Here is a 16,957-nt window from a genome sequence, read left to right on the forward strand (position 1 = left end):
CATCCTTGAGTCCAAGTGGACGTTTGTGCCACATTTGGAAAAAAACCCTTGAGGCATTACTTAGATATCATGTTTACAAGTATGGGATGTTCATATAATGTGAAAACATAATGCCTCTTGCTACAGATATTGCTAGAGTGAAGGTATAAAAAACAGATAAGGAAAAAGCAGCCCTATCTTTGACCTTGACTTGCTAGGGTTTGTATGCTTTGTCTGACTAGTGTGTGTGTGTGTGTGTGTGTGTGTGTGTGTTTTTAATTGATCTGCTGATGTCACTCGGAGCATAAAGAGGGGAGCAGCTTCCCATGGCGTCAGGCAATCGATCGCTGTTCAGCCTCGTTTTTTCAAGAAGCTGCAGAAAATATCACTCAAAATCTTGTTAACAGAAATGCTTCATCACTCCCATGACGCCTAAAAAAAGACAATGAAATAACAGGCCTATTTTCAAATCTGTGACTCTACAACAACACTCCCACCTCCCTACTGTTTGTGCAGTTTCTGTGGTGCTTAAAAACAAGAGGATTAGAGATCTGATTGGACATTTACATGTAGAGGGGTTGACAGCATGCTTGTTAAATTGGCCTTAAAATCCTGATTGGATTGGCAGCCACTCATGGGCATTGCTGTCCGTTCCCTGACAGGAAGTGAGGGGGAAGGAGACAGGGAGCGGGATGCCAATCATCGCCCAACAGCTGCCCTCCTCCGAGACATGGCCTATAAAAACAGCCCGAGATAGACACACACACACACACACACACACACACACACACACACACACACACACACACACACACACACACACACACACACACACACACACACACACACACACACACACACTCGGTGTTGTTGTAGATGCAACATCAGGTCATCGTTCTATTCTCAGCAGGAGAGTGGCTGCTGAACACCATCGCGATGCAATTATTTGGCTTTGGGAATCAATAGTGGAGAAGATTAAAACTCGCCGCCATGCATGACCAGAGAGAGGAAGCCACAGGTGGCTCTTTCTTCTGCCTCCATTTCCCTTCATCCCTTCGTCTCCGCTAACTTCTATAAGGTGCCGGCGGGAGTGACAACAAGGCAACAACAGCTGCCAAACTGCTGATAGAGTGAGACAGACATAGAGAGAGAGAGAGACAGAGAGAGAGAAAGAGAGAGAGAGAGCGGTACTGAGGGATACCAACCAGGGCAAGAGACAAAATAGGAGCAGCTGTGAGCAGCCAAAACAGCTGATCAAGCACTGATAGCATGACTTGTCACCGTGTGAGAGGAAATCAGAGAGGCCTCCATTCAACAGTGGACATTTTGATTAACACTGACCATAAACCTGTACAGCTACACCTAAGAGCCAGTAAAAAACAGGCTGGCATAGCCACAGTATGGGATAAAAACCTGACTTTTACAGTAACTTCTTGCAGTTTAGGCTCAAAGCTTCTTTTGTGCAGTATTAGGCCCAATCCCAATGAATCCTTTGCTCCTAACACTTCGTTCTTACCCCTCTGTATTGCATGTCGACTAGGGGTAGGGTGCCCCAATTCCAGTTTTTTTTAAATTATTATTATTATTATTTCTCCTAATATGTTTATTGTTTGTTTAATGTTTGCACCAAAAGCAAAGCAGATTCCTTGTAAGTGAACCTACTTGGCAATAAATCCTTTTCTGACTACTGATTTCATCTAGCTAGCTAGTAAATGTTACATTGTTATTGCTGATAGCGTTAAATGTAATTTGTGACAAAATTGCATCCTGACATCAGCAAAAGGATGCAGGGGAAATCACCACAGCAGAGGATGGCATATTCACAATGTCCTGCAACACTTCCCCTTGTAACTCTTTTTTCCGAAGGACAAGGTGGCACTCAAAAATGAAGGGTAGGGGTAAAATAAGAAATGGGATTGGGCCTAAGCCTAATGTGTTAACGGAGCTCAAGCTTGAAGTCTCACACACCACCTGTGTCCTCATTCCTAACAGCTCACATACTGACTGAATGGCAGACTGACACCATGTTAAGACTGGGGCAGTGTCAGTTGGTGTGTGAGTGTGTGTGTGTGTGCTGGTGTCATGTTTCAGACAAGGTGGGCAGCCCCACACAGAAGAGGGTACAGACAGTCTGCGAGCTGTTTTGAGCGCCGGCTCCTTATTAAGCCGCCGCCAAACTGTACATCCAGCCTGACTGACCCCAATAACTCTGCTTCCATGCTAGACCAGCGGCGGATAATTACTACACCAGCCCCCACTGTAAGGGATAATTCAGCCCATTAAGACTTTTTTCTGATTTGCCTTAGAGCGCTTGAACACAGGAGGAGAAAAGCTTCTCTCAGATTTCTTCGACTGGTTAACAAAAGTGCTCAAAACTCCCCTCAACCAAAGGTAATACCATCCAGGTGAAGCCCCTCTCCTCTTCCTCCCTTCCATTAACCTTTCGTGCCCCCTGTACCCTCAGGACTGGTCCTGTTCACAGCTGCGTGTGAACGTCACTCACTTAGCCGCTGCTTGAGGGCCATTAGCACGGAGGGCTGTCAGTTCCAGTGGGAGAGCTGCAGTCTCAGTGCTCTGACAGGTCTGCTGAGCTCAGGTGAGACCACGTCGGCATGCGAACGGACGGGCCGGAGAGCTCGAGGCTCAAACGGCACGCCTTCACCCCTAACCTGACTGACAGCTATAACACCTCATCCTCTTACACAGAGAGCTGAGACTTCACCTCCTCAAGCAATAATGACACACGTGCACACACACACACGCATGCACAATACAAATGAGCACATACCTCATGTCAATTTGTGTTGTGTAAGCTGCTTTTGAAAGAGTCGGAGTTGCCAAATAACAGAAATAGCTGGTGCTGCGGAGGCTGAGCTCACCACAGGGTATTTTCCGTGTGTTGTCCTTTAGCATGAAAACACTAGTTTACACCCACCACACTGCAAAAAGTATTCATCTTACCAGGCCATTCAGTCCCCAGACATATGTTTCTTACTTCCCTGACAGTGAAGTTGTAATGTTTCCACTTACTGGTTTCTTTAAGGGTCCAGTGTGTAAGAATATACTTGTAATTTGTTTTCCTTAGTGTATAATCACCTGAAAATAATAATTGTTGTGTTTTTGTTACCTTAGAATGAGCTGTTTATATCTACATACGGAGCAGGTCCTCATCCATAGATATCGCCATGTTGCGCCATCATGTTTCCAGAGTAGCCCTGAGTGAGTGAGTTCCAGTTTGCAGTCTCTTATCAACAAAAACATCCAAAAAACATAGATTTTTAATTTTTTTTTAACATGGAACTTCTTCCTTCAGTGTTTTAACAACTTTAAATCACCTGGTTCATTTGTTTTGGTGGGGAAAATCTCCTGAATGTCTGAAACTTAAGATACTAGAGAATGAAAGTGAGCACACATTATCATGTGCTAGATTAGTGATAAAAATCAATGTTTTCACAATGCTTCAATGTTTCTCCATTTCGGAATCGAGCCAAAATAGAAAAACATTGAAGCACTGGAAAAACATTGATTTTTAACATGAAACTGCTTTATTCAGTGTTTTTACCAGTTTAAATCACCGGGTCCTTTTGTTTTGAAGACGTAGAGACCTCCGGATCTGGTAAAAACCTCCTTAACATCTGGATCTTAAGTTATCAGAGAAAAAATCCATGCACACATTGGCAGGTGCTGGGCTGGCAACCCTCACCTCTGACATGCCAAACAGCATTGCAGAAATACCAATTTTTAACATGAAATTTATTCAGTTCTTTTAGTGGTTTAAATCAACTGTTTTGTTTGTTTTGGAGAGGAAGGGGCCTCGGCGGATAATTCGACTTCGGCTAACAAAATAAACACTGAAGGAATTCTAACCTGGGAAAGTATCAGCTGGTTGCAACCTGCAATCCTCACAGCTTGATGCCACTAAATCCCCCTGAATTTTACACACTGGACCTTTAAATGAGTATCAATACAAGCTAAGTAGCGACACACTGCTTTTGCGAATAACAAAAAACTGACAAATAAACACTTTTTTGAAAACTGCTAAAGCCACTCACTGATTGTGGGTATGCTCAGGAAAAATTACATTAAGTGTCAAAAACAGACATTTTTTGGAGTGCAAAAATCAAAACCCAAACACCGCAGCAGGCCTAAGGAGCTCCTCTAGTGCTCAATCAGGCTAGTATTTCCAAAAGCAAATAACCTGTCAGTAACTCCTAGATATGGGAAATTTTTCATTCCAGTAGTTGTGATCAGGAGCCAAAGAAAAGGGTCAAAACGATCCTTTGCTCAAACTGAACCAGAACAGGGTTCATAAAGTGATTCGGAGTCAGACTTGTGTTTGCTCTCCGACTTGGGTCCTGCAGTGTGTGGTTAGTGTTTTTTTAAAGTGTGAGGGTGACCTGGCAGTGGGGAGAGAGAAAAAGCCTCAGCGCACACAACACCCACCGCCTGTAAAACACCTACGTTGGCAGTTTGCTTTCCCAGGTGGACGTGAGCTGCCAGGTCAGAGCCAGCCTGGCCTGCAGGTGCTCACAGAGGCAGGGATTGTTCCCTCTAGAGATGGAAGTGGGGGGATGGGGGTAAACCGGAAGGTAGGTGTGCATAGTGTAAACAAATACATACACACACTTAGTCTCTGCCTTCCAGCTCCCTGATTACGTCAACCTCCTAACCTCTTCTTCACACCTAAGCTCCCTGTCTGGGCCGACCCGCTCTCACAGCTCAAGGCCTGGACACCCAGCATTCCTCAGGCCAGTGTGAGAAAGAGGTCGCCTGGGGATCAGGGGCCAAGCGGAGTCTGAACCGTGACAGGCCGGGGCAAACCAAACACACAGCAGCCGTGCTTTTAGCCCGGCCTGCTGGGTGCCTCTCAGAGCCCTGCAGATGGTACAGAGGGCAAATCAGCTACACATACTCCTCCACTAACATACTGTGTGTGCTTAAGTGTGTGTGTGTGTGTGTGTGTGTGTGTGTGTGTGTGTGTGTGTGCATGTGTGGTAGTGTGCAAAAAATGAGCCAATGCAAACAAAATTAAGAGTCAAACACCCTTCGCTGTTTACTGTTTTAAGCTTTTGTACAAATCTTTTAGTGCAGGTCAGCGTGTTTTCACAAATTCAGGTACCAGGCAGATTAAAAAACTAATAAAATGTTTTTGATTTTGCACATCAGCACTATTAGCAGTCTGTGCAAGCACAAAAACCTGCTTTGAAACTCCAGATTGACTATTTAATCTTCTGACTACTGCTGCAAAAAATTGACAAAATATAATAAAAGGACGTAAAGAAGAGAGAAGCATGTAAAGGAGAAGGAATTTCTGATGAAAATTAACTTGAAATATAGATTCTTCATGCGACAGTCAAACTGGGTGGAAATGAAATTTAGAATTGGTGAAATGCCTTATTCACCGAAAACATCAACAGAACACTGATCTCTTTTTTTCCCCGGTGGATATTTCTGTCCTCATCACGCCATTCAGCTCACCTAAAACTTAGTCTAAGAACATCAAGCACAGGAGGAAAACACTGGTCTGTATTCTTTCCCCCCTCAAACTCAAAACCTGCCTGCTTGCCCTCAATGGCACTTTGTGTGCAAGTTTGTTGGTGTTTGAATGAGTCTGAGGGCACATGAAGACAAGACTGGGTACTGTCCTCCAATGAGAGCGCTTTGCAAGGTATCTCCCTAAAAGGTGAATTCATTGGGGTCTTGAGTAGAACAGGAAACCCTGCCCTGAGCCAGAGTCCTCAGACGCACCAGGCGCATACATGCAGGCTCTCAGGAGAACAGCGTGCCTGGCTCCTGAATGTTTTCCTTTCTGTTTCTGACCTGCCCTGCTGCTGCTGCTGCTGCTGCTGCTATGAAGAAATATCACTCCCTCAATTTAGCCTGTGATACATCAGTGCTCTGTAAACTAAACCAGCTTCAATTTAGATACATTTAGAACAAAATGTGTAAATATCTAAAAATTAACTTTTAGATTTGAATGGAGATACAAATAAATTCTTGCATAAACTGAGGCAGTGCTTTATCTTGTAATTTATAACCAATAAAATCTTTTTCTATTTTGGCTCTGCAGAGTGATTTAAATTAGAAGCAGGGAAGTTGGGACAATTCTTATCTGTTTTTTCTGAGAAAACTGTAATTGCCTTCTATTTAAATCCTATGATGAGAGCTCGATATGGTGTTTCATATTAGGTACAATTGATTTGCTAAAGTACAAATGCCCCTCCCCTCTGCTTAACGTTCACATTAGTAATTTTTTTCCTATGTGAGTGTACTTGCGTCATGATATGTGACGTTTTTGTTGTGCTACAGGAGAGAAAAGGGCACTGCAGGCGGACCAGGGACGTTCTCTGCCTCCAACCAGACTGTCGAAGGTGGCAGTGACGCCAGATCTAGGTCTGCACTGCCATCTGATACAGAAGCATTAGTATTAAATTATCCTGTGAAGAACTGCTTGTAGTTGCATTAAATAGCAGCCCATTTATTGTGTTTGGCTTGTTTATGCGCAGTAGGTGTTCATCACAAATGCACACTTTGCAAGAAATCACCTTGTTAGTGTGATCAAGCACGGATCGGTGTACTGTGCCCGGGTACGACAGGCCTACACAATGTTCACTCCAATCTAACGGGGGGAAAAAAGGTAAACCGGCACACTTACTCCTTGCCACACAAGTTTATTAAAGACAACATTTCGATCCCGCTTGGATCTTCGTCGGGTCAAACGTTTTTTCACACTCTAACCGAAACTCAGGTCCCTGATGTGAAAACCTCCTGAATAAAGGAGATAAATTAAATCCACAATGTGAAGCTTTACTACCTGTAAACTACACCATTAAAATCTCTGCCTAAGTAAAACCCTTTTTACTATTCATGTATGAAAATGGCATTTTTGCTGTTAACTAGGACTCAGGGTCAGAGCGTCTGCCTTTCATTGCTACATCCAATACACTAAAATATCAGAGTTACACAATTATAACCCTCATCCAGAGTCAGACTGGGAGCAATTTCGGCCCTGGCAATTTTCCTCTAGACTGGCCCAATTGCTACCCACTACTAGTTATTTTTTCTTTTTGTTTTGACCTTTTGTGCTCCACCTTTTGATCTTTAGCTCTTTTATCCATCTAATTTCTAATTTTATTCCACTTACTCCATTCTTTGACCTCTGACATTACATGATGGACTGATTCACTGGAGGGCATAGGGGCCAGTATCACTGCATCTGCCTTACAGTATAGGTAGGCCGCCAGAAATTTTGGGACCACATAACTGCAAATAAGATGGGCCAAGTGGGCCGTACTCATCATCTTTTTTTTTCCCCCCACATTTTTTTCCTAACATTGCTTGCAGTGGCCACAACGTGGGCTGGCTTGCCAGAATTGCCCGATAGCCAGTCCGAGCCTGCCCTACTCACTTAGAAAACGTGTTTCGGTGTTGAGCTAAAAGGTTTTTACATGTGAAATTATGGGATTAAGGGACTTACCTGTTTGCAACAAGCCGATTCCGCTGTCTGATTGTTCGTAATGCCGTTGGATGTCTTGCACAACACCTGTAAACAGGGGGAGAGGGGAAACATAAGTGTGGTTTAATAATCATAATCACAGGTACTGAAACACTGAGCTCATTTTATTTATTACTAAATTGATTCTGGCTTCATGGTCGTCTTTTGTGGCTTATGATTATAGTTGTATATGATGGATAGACAGAACTCAGAGCCTATCATTCACTTTACATCCCTGAAGAGCGATACAATATCCCTGATAAGTGCTCTCTTGGCTGCCATACAGGGGTAAACTGAGTAAATGGTTGCAAAAGATTTCACTGCAGGGTGTTATATATCAACAACTGTGGTGTTAAATCGCGAAACACCTTTCACGAAAAGCACTTCCACATAACACACACACACACACACACACACACACACACACACACACACTTTCTCCACTATTAGCTTCCCACTGGCTCATGTAAACAGCTCCAGTGCAGCCACTGGAGTTGCTTTTGGCGTGACCAGATGACACTGCAACTCACTGCGTGAGGTCAATATTTCTGGTGGTGCTCATCAGTCACACAGACACACAGCAGCACCGTAACATCGCTCCACTGTGAGAAACCACAAGGTCTTTGAAGTTAATCCTGTTACTGCAACCCAAGAGCAGTTATGCAGGAATGGAGGAAATTCACTCGCTGTGCATGTCTTAGATGCCTTGATGAAGTGAATGACACCTGGTGCAGCTGACTATCCGCTCAGTACGACGTGTGTTCAACAACCATTTGAAGCACGGATGCTTGGAGGCCAGTTTTGCAAAATGGTAGTCCAGGGGCCAGTTTGTACATGTTTCCAGGATTTTAGGAGTTTTTTTGTTTTTTTTTTTAGCATTTTGGGATGTTTCTAGGATTTTAGGACGTTTCTAGGATTTAGGAAAATTTCTAGAATGTGAGCAAACCCTAGGATTTTAGTACATTCCTCAGATCTTAGTACATTTCTAGGATTCTACAATGTTTCTATGATGTTAGTACAGTTCTTGGATTTTAGCATGTTCCTAGGATTTTCAGGCATTCCTCAGATTTTAGGACATATCTATGATTTTAAGATTTTTCTAGGATTAGGGGCTTAGCTAGGACCTCTGTCAGGGTGTGCAGGGGATCTTTCACTGGCACTTTTCTTTTTTTTAATACAAGCTCTTTTTTATGCTGTTTTATGCACTCTGGTACCTTATATATACTGAGAGTACAAAAAAATCTTAGTGTGAATCCCTTTATTTTTTATTGTGAATTAGAAAATGGTTTTGGGGGGGTGGGGGTGGGGCTCTTCGCACCCAATTGGGAGCCAAATTTGGCCCGCAGGCTGTAAGCTGAGTATCATTGATTTAAAGCATGCACATGAAATCTCATAAACTTTTTACATCACATCATAAACATCACAAGATCAAGATGAAGAAGAAGATCTGAGGGTGATTAATTAGGGTTAAAGAAATCCCTTTAAGTCTACCATACAATTTTAAACAAGAAGCAACAAGTCTCATCAAATCTGCTCCTCTTGAGACCACCAGCTTGAAAAGGTTCAAAGTCTTGTTTACTATGGGAAAAGAAAAGAGAATAAGTCAAGATGCAACGTGGTGTGCTTGGTAGTGCAAGCTGTATCTCTGCAAAACTGGCAGGCTGTTCCTGGGGATTGCAACACAGCTCATGAAAATGGAACAGCAGCATGACTAACATTTTAAAAAGCTGGCTGTCTGCTCCTCCGAGTGGACCACTATGACCTAGCATAACCTGACCTCGACACTACTGCACCTGAGAAACTTTCAGAAATAACTAATACCTTTGTCAGTTTGCCTTGGAGGATGATGAGGAAGATCACAGGCGAGCAGGCAAATAACTGTACTCTACATGATAGATGTTGATTCTGCTATCCTTGGCATTGGCTTTGCTTGTCTATTTGTCAACAAGGAGACACAGAGTGTTTTAAAGGCGGTGCGATGCAGAGGCAGGTGAAGGTTGGACTGTGACTGTGAGAGACATACGTCAGATTCCTGCCATGTGAGTCAAACCACCTGCTCACATTCTCACGCTGCGGGCGGCATTCTTGTTCAAGTGCGACAACTCTTTGCCTTGTTTGTCTTTCATGATGATGCGACTTTAAGGTGCTTGCATTATGAGCCAGTTTCAGTGAAACCAACAGTTGAGTGACTTACACTTTCAAATTGAGGAGAATCTCTTAAATCAGCATTCCCCAAAAAAGCACACTTGGATTTGATTTGTCTCCTCAGCTTCCATGTGTGGTGTTTCTTGTTAGCAGCTCTCACAGAGCAAACAATGTGGCAATTATGCAGCAACAGCCTCCAGGCAGGGAAGACTCAATTTACACTTCTAGCAATCTCAGATCAGATCCTGTCCAAGTTAGGGTGGATATTGGGAGAATTCAGATCATATTTTTATGCAACTTTGGCAATGTCTGCCATAGGGATGTCAGTTTTGGTTAATTTTAACTAATCAGTTAATTTTCAAGAATAAAAAAAACATTATAGACAAGACACCTTTCCTTTTAGTCCAACATTGTACCTACCCCCTGCGACCTCCCAGGCAGCGCTGGTGAGTAAGCAACTTCATTTTGAGCCGCAAATTACTACATTCACACGGGAATCAAACAGCAGGCTCCCAGGTGAAAGTATGGGGCGTCATCCACCAACCCTGCCATCCACCCCATAGGGACTTTCCAACCCCTTATATTATGTCCTTACCCGCAGCGTTTCAACCTGATGCTGTCCAGCAGCATATCATACAGCCGGGACAGGTACTGTCCGTCCGTGTTATGAACTAACTCTACCAGTTCACATATTATTTTGCCGTACCAGGTGCCGTCTGGCCAACCAGCAGCATATCATAACACAACAAACACAAACAAACTGACGCTGCCACAAAAAAGTGGTTTTAGTGTTGGTGTCTGATGCCGAAATCACCGAAATCATATGCAGTCCAGGTTTCAGTTCATCCATCAATAAACACTGCAGCACCTAAAGACCCGAGAAGAGTTCCCGTGTTTTGCTTACCTACGTTAGGGCGGGCGCGTTTATGTAAGCTTGTGAAACTACAAAAAATATGGCTCCGGTGTAACACAAACACATTTGTGCAAATATATCGAACAGACCCAAATGTTATTCTCTCATTTAATGTATACATTTCAAAAATGGCAGATAAGTTTAACAAAAGCTACAGTGGCAATTAGTGAAATTCAGACCCTGAACTAAGTGATAATCGTCCAAAAAGATTCAAAATAACAAAGTATGTAGGGGGTTTGCTGATCTGATCTACCACCCTCCACTCACACACAGACTTGAAACTACTTCTAATCATAAAACACATCAGGTCATCATCCCTACATGGCCTTGGCAGACAGTGACTCTGCCCCCCTCCCTGTCAAGCCTGTCAAGCAGCGACAACAGTGTTTAACAGTGTACTGTACAACTGCAGCTGTACTCTAATTAGCCTGGAAGAAGTTCACACACACACACACACACACACACACACACACACACACACACACCCACACACACACACACACACACACACACACACACACACACACACACACACACACACACACACACACACACACAGCCTGCTGGGAGGGGGATTCCTGCACCAGATGGTGGAGCGTCCCTCCTGGACAGAGTCTGCATTTGTCTGAGCCACACCCGTCTGAATTTACCACACAATTAAAAGGCAATTAATAAAGGTAGAGTTGGCAAATTGTTAGAAAAACAGAGCCATGGATATCAAATAAACCAGTATAAAGTAATCAAACAAGATAAGACAAAACACAGAAAAAAAACAGAAAACTATTGTACAGAAGATATTATGACATGTTTAAGTTTCCGTAATCCCACAGCTACACATCCATTTAAATAAAAGGTGGAAGTCAAATCACAGCAGCAGTGTATATTGTAGATTCAAGTGCAATGAGCTGTGTAATGAACTGTGCTAATCTGTAAGGGATTACAGAGAGCCGGCAGCTCTGTGTTTGTGTAGCTGCCTATCGCAACTATCATCTCTACTCAATGAGGCCTTTTAATGCTTCGCAATCAAACTCTGTCCTTATGATTTCCTTCAGCCTTCCAGCTGCAGCTCTTCCTTTCTTTTTATACCCTTAGTCAACTTGCTGAGGTTCATGTTTTTGGACGTTTTGAGAAAATTCCATAAAAAAAAATTCCATGTCCATATCTTACAACAATGGAGAGATTTAGTTTTGTATCTGATGATTAGGTACCACAACCCAAACTGGCGGTGCCTGGTTTGGTTGCCATGACAATGCTGTACGAGATAAAGGTCAAGAGACCACAAAGGAGCTCAGCTTTCCAAATCTCCAAACTGCCTTTTTTGTAAGACTCATTGCTCATTGCTCAGATCCTCATTGCAACTACATTTCACAATGCAGCATCTGCTCATGGCAACTACATTTCACAATGCAGCATCTGCTCATATTTCTAACCTAGCAACACAGAAAAAAGTGAATTTTAGACATACATATCAGGGCATCACTGCGACTGAAACAAATATTATCTCACAAATGCATTTAATTCAACACAATTGCCATAAAAGTATCTTTCTGCAAACCATGGATTTGTTGAATTTGTGTGCTATTATGCACCAGATGCCCTGAAACTTCACATTTCTTCCTTTACATTTCAACAGTGCCGTGGTTAACTTGAGGTTATATTTAGGCACAAATTTCACTTGGTAAAGATTAGGAAATTAACATGTTTTGGCTTAATGTAACAGCTTTATTTTGCCACTATACAGGCAGAAAATGCAGCAATGACAGTACAAAAAACACTACTTTTTTGACACTATTCCTACAGCCAAGGCATTGATGTCTCAGTTAAAAAATAAGCGCTTTTCATGAGACTATCCTGGATAGAAATGCATCAATGTCTGGGTAAAATTTAAAGGGCTTTTAAATGCATTATCCCAGCAGCAAACACAGCAATGTCTTCGTAAAAAACACTATCCAGGCGGGATATGTAGCAACGTCTCGGTAAAAACATCCACAATTCATTGCAGTATCCCAGAAACAGGAAACCCAGAAAATGCAGTTATGAACAAAACAACCTCTTTTTGTGGCATTATCCTGGCAGGATATTCAGCAATATCTCAGTAAAAGTTATTGCATTTTGTCGCATTATCCCAGCAGGAATTGTGGTGATGTCTCGGTAAAAAACAACCACTTTTCATGGCAACATCCCAGCAGGAAACCTTTATGCCACCTTAAAAACATTGAGTACATGTATAAAACTTACAAATGTAACATATTTGTAGTTTGTATATATGCACAAAAGCAACATTTTGTTCAGCAACTGGGCTGTTTAATTGAACAACGTTAATGAGTTTCTTAAGTGTTGGGCCCCTGGGGGGTCATGTGTGCATCTGAGCATGATGCCAAGCAAGAAACATTGCAGGAATGTGGATCTTCCTGACAGCAACACAACAATAACACCAGCCACTTCCATCCTCATTCAAGGTAACAGCACTCATACAGCAAAGCACAGTCACAGCGAGGCCACTCCCTCTGACACACACTCAGAGTACTGTACACTCCCTTAGTTTACCTCTATACCAAAGAAAACATGGTGAACACGCTCGAGGAAGTGGTTAGATGTTCCGAATGTTCTGTCTTTGAATACACAGCTGCTTTTTAGTCTGTTTGCTTCAGGGTCATTCAAACTGTAACTGACTTGTTCTGTGTAACGTCACAGTCCAGACACCCGTTTATGTTTTCTTAGACACTTAAGTACCCCTTTCATGAATTCATTGTGATGCAGAACTGTGCATACTATGCGGCTGCAGACACTTGTTCTCTGCAGTCAAAACACAGAGTCGGGGGGCCAGTGTGGAGCTGACACTTATTCCACCCGCTCATAAAGTCCGTCTTTATGACCACAGTATGGCTTGAGAAGAAATGACTCAAATTGGTGAACACGCCACAAGAGCTGCATTTAGAGCAGTGAATGGTGAATGATCATTCTTCAATACGAATAGTACTTTCTTTCAGTCTTTGCAGTTTCCACTATAAGACAACCAGTAGAGTGCTCAGTAACTGCTCCGCAGTGATACTCAACTTACGGTCCGCACGCCATATCTAGCTCCTCATAGGGTGCCAGGTGCCCCACCAACCATTTTCTAATTCAATTAAAATAAAGTGGGAATTGTTATTGTACTTTTAGTATACATAAGGTGCCAGAGTGCATAAAATAACATTAAAATAGAAAGTTTTCATCAAAAAAGTGCCAACTGAGGATCCCTTGCACCCTCCGACAGAGGTCCTAGATAAAGCCCTAATGTCCTAAAATACAAGAAACATCCTAAAATCCTACAGACATACTTAAATCCGAGAAACGTCTTGAAATTTGAAAAATGTCCTAAAATCCTAGAAATGCCATAAAATCCTTGAAACATGTATGGGGCTGCTGAGACTGGTCCCTGGCCTCCTGTCATTTTGCAATAGTGGCTCCCAAGCAAAGAGTGAGTATCCCTGCTGCATAGGCTAAGGACTGTGAATAAATCGAGCACAGAAAAAAATGTTTGCAAAACAAAAAGATACAACACATTTTGTTGTGATTTTTGGAGGTTAAATTACCTGAAGTCCGTCAACATGATGGCGTGATCCGGAGGAAACATTTAAGTGAGCATACAGCATGCTGTTTTTGCAAGGCCAGCTTTCATGCAGTGACGCACGCTGCCAGCATTACTCCTCTGGGACCGCCATACACTCACACATACACCATAAGTGAACACACACACGCCCACACACCCCATTCAGCCAAACACAGACATGCAGAGTTCCATCAGCTTAGAGAGGACAGATTTCATATCAAATCCCCAACAGAGACGCGTGGATCTCCGGCCCCCCTTGGTTCTATTTCTGCTTGTAGAAACTAGGCTAAGAGGAAGGAGAGAATAGCGGTCCAATTTAACGAGTGCTGGAGACACACAGAGGAGTCACGAGGAGCAAAGAAATAGGTGGTGGCTACAATGGGGTCAGTTTGGGCTGGATTCGTTTTGTAAAGCGATGTTTTTCCATTGTTTATATATATAGTATATGTGTGTGTGTGTGTGTGTGTGTGTGTGTGTTCCCCTTTCCCCTGGTTTTACTCTGTGTGTGTGTGTGTGTGTGTGTGTCTGAGTGAGAGGGAGCCAATGGATGGAAGTCATTCATTCTGGCCAGAGTGTGACGGGCAGCGGTGAACCGCTCTGCTGATGTGGCCAGATCCTTCCCCTTCATTCCTGCAAAGGGGTGATCCCTTTTCATGTGTCAACCCCATCAGTATAAATAGTCTGGGAAAGGAAGAAGAGAGGGGGGCATAATGAGTGAGGAGAAAGTGCATCGTTTTTGGTTGTTCTCGTGACCAACTTTTGGATTTGAGCATGTGGGAGACAGTAAGAAACAGCACGGGGGGAGAGGAAGAGAGTGCAGAGGCAGGCCGCACTGCAGAGCGTCTCAGACTGCAGCGAGGAGAAAGGCGACCACAAATATGCCCGACTGTGGCCGGCGGGCTCCTGACCGACTGCTCTCCTCCCTTGCCATGTGGCCGCAGTGGGCGGGGGAGCACTTTTTCCATTCCACTTCCTTTCCTTGCCACACAGAAAGGAAAACGTGCTGCAAATGTCTGGGAAAACAGTGTAGAGCTGCACGGGAGAACTCGTACAAGGAATCAGCAAGAGATTGGAAGTGTGTGAGTGAGCACAAAAAAGTTCAAGTCCTGCTTCACCCCAAACCAAGGCCTTACAGTCTATCTATTGACAAGCTTAGAGGCTACTGCTCGGAAGCCAGAAATAAAATATCAATCTGAGAACTGAGTCACATTCAGTAAAAGTCCTCTGTGGAATTTTTTTAACCACTATGGCGCACTGTTTTTATGAGTCCCTGTTTTGTTTATGCACATGAAGAAGGGCGCATAGTCACGCATGCTGGCACACTTTGCAGATGTTTTATGAGGAAGGAAATATGATCAGCAGTTTTTTTAAATCTGAAAAATATGCACACAATGCATTTTGGTGAGACGTAAAATCACTTTTGTTTGTTTGCAGGAGCATCTTTAAATGTAGCCATTATTGACAAAGAGAGAAAACCCATCTAGACTTGCATGATGTGGATACATTAAGGTTACGCTGTCACAAATAACACCTGATTATAGTTTTAGTTTAGTTGTTAAATTATGTTGCAGGATGTGTTACTCAGACTGAACTTCCTGGATCATATTCATCTTCTCACCTGTAGCAACACACCCACAACAACGCAAATCCTATTTCAGACAATCTTCAGTCATGCCAAGATAAAAACCAACAAATCACAACCATTCAAATAAAAAGAGAAAGTCTACCACAATTCAATTTATGTTCCTTTTTAATTTTTTCATTTGATTTCATTTTCATTTTTTTTGATGTGTGGGTTTCATAACAAGAAAGTGGAAGTGCTTTTCAATTTTAAACCAGCTTATAACAATGAGTATAGTATCTGAAAATGAACTGTGGTAAACTTCCATCCATCTTGCCAGCGCCTACAGAGACCTCTGTGCTCATCTCGCAAATGCAAATTTTCAATGGCTCTAGGGGTGTAGCTCGAACTACAGCTTGTACTTTGGTATTTTCGTATGCCCGCAAAAACGGACATGAAAAGTAGAGAAGCAGATCAAGAGAGTAACATCTCACTCACTCTCAAATGTTGACAAAACTGTAAAACTAGGCAGCACTGGTAAAATATAAACCCAGATTCTGTTATTGTATTGCCTATTTCTTGCCTAAAATACCTTCAGAAACACATTTTAGTGCACTGTTTGACTGTAATATGAAAGTTTGTGAGCAGGAAGTTGGCACAACATTATTTCTTTTAGCTTACTGTAAAAATGAAGGATGAAAATACTGATATTAAACAGTAAAACTAAGAAGCGCAGATCAAATATAAACCAAGCTTCTGTTACTACATAGTCTATTTCTTGCCAAAAAGAGATATTTTAGTGCACTTCAAGGTTACGATGTCACAAATCAAACCTGATTATAGTTTCAGTTTAGCAAAGTATGTTACTCACACTGCACCTCCTGTATCACATTTATCTCCTCACCTGTAGCAACACACCCACAGCAATGCAAATCCTTTTTCAGACAATCTTCAATCATGCCAAGATAAAAACCAACAAATCACAGCCAGTCAAAATAAAAAGAGAAAGTTTACCACTCTACTGGTTTCAATTTAAGTTCCTTTTTTGATTTTGCTGACTTTAATGTGTAGGTTTCATAACGAACAAGTGAAAGTGAAAATGAAATGTGGTAAACCTTCCTCCATCTTGCCAGTGCTTACAGAAATCTCTGTGCTCATCTTGTAAATGCAAATTTTTGATGACTCTAGGAGTATAACTCCAACTACAGATTGTACTTTGGCATTTTCGTATGCCCGCCAAAAAAGATACAGAGAGTACATGAGCAGATCAAG

General features: G+C 42.5%; 1 protein-coding gene across 2 annotated transcripts in view; it reads right to left on the bottom strand.

The window, feature by feature from the left end:
• Positions 1-16,957, bottom strand: part of spns2 (SPNS lysolipid transporter 2, sphingosine-1-phosphate) — a 104,801-nt gene that overhangs the window by 60,132 nt on the left and 27,712 nt on the right. For both annotated transcript variants that reach the window (XM_042499776.2, XM_042499777.2), the window contains one exon: positions 7,457-7,522. In XM_042499776.2, coding sequence (XP_042355710.1) covers positions 7,457-7,522 — 66 coding nt within the window. The remainder of the gene's footprint in view (positions 1-7,456; positions 7,523-16,957) is intronic.

This window comes from Plectropomus leopardus, chromosome 15, assembly GCF_026936395.1.
Source record: "Plectropomus leopardus strain MGB_pleo_1.0 chromosome 15, ASM2693639v1, whole genome shotgun sequence".
Lineage (NCBI taxonomy): Eukaryota > Metazoa > Chordata > Actinopteri > Perciformes > Serranidae > Plectropomus > Plectropomus leopardus.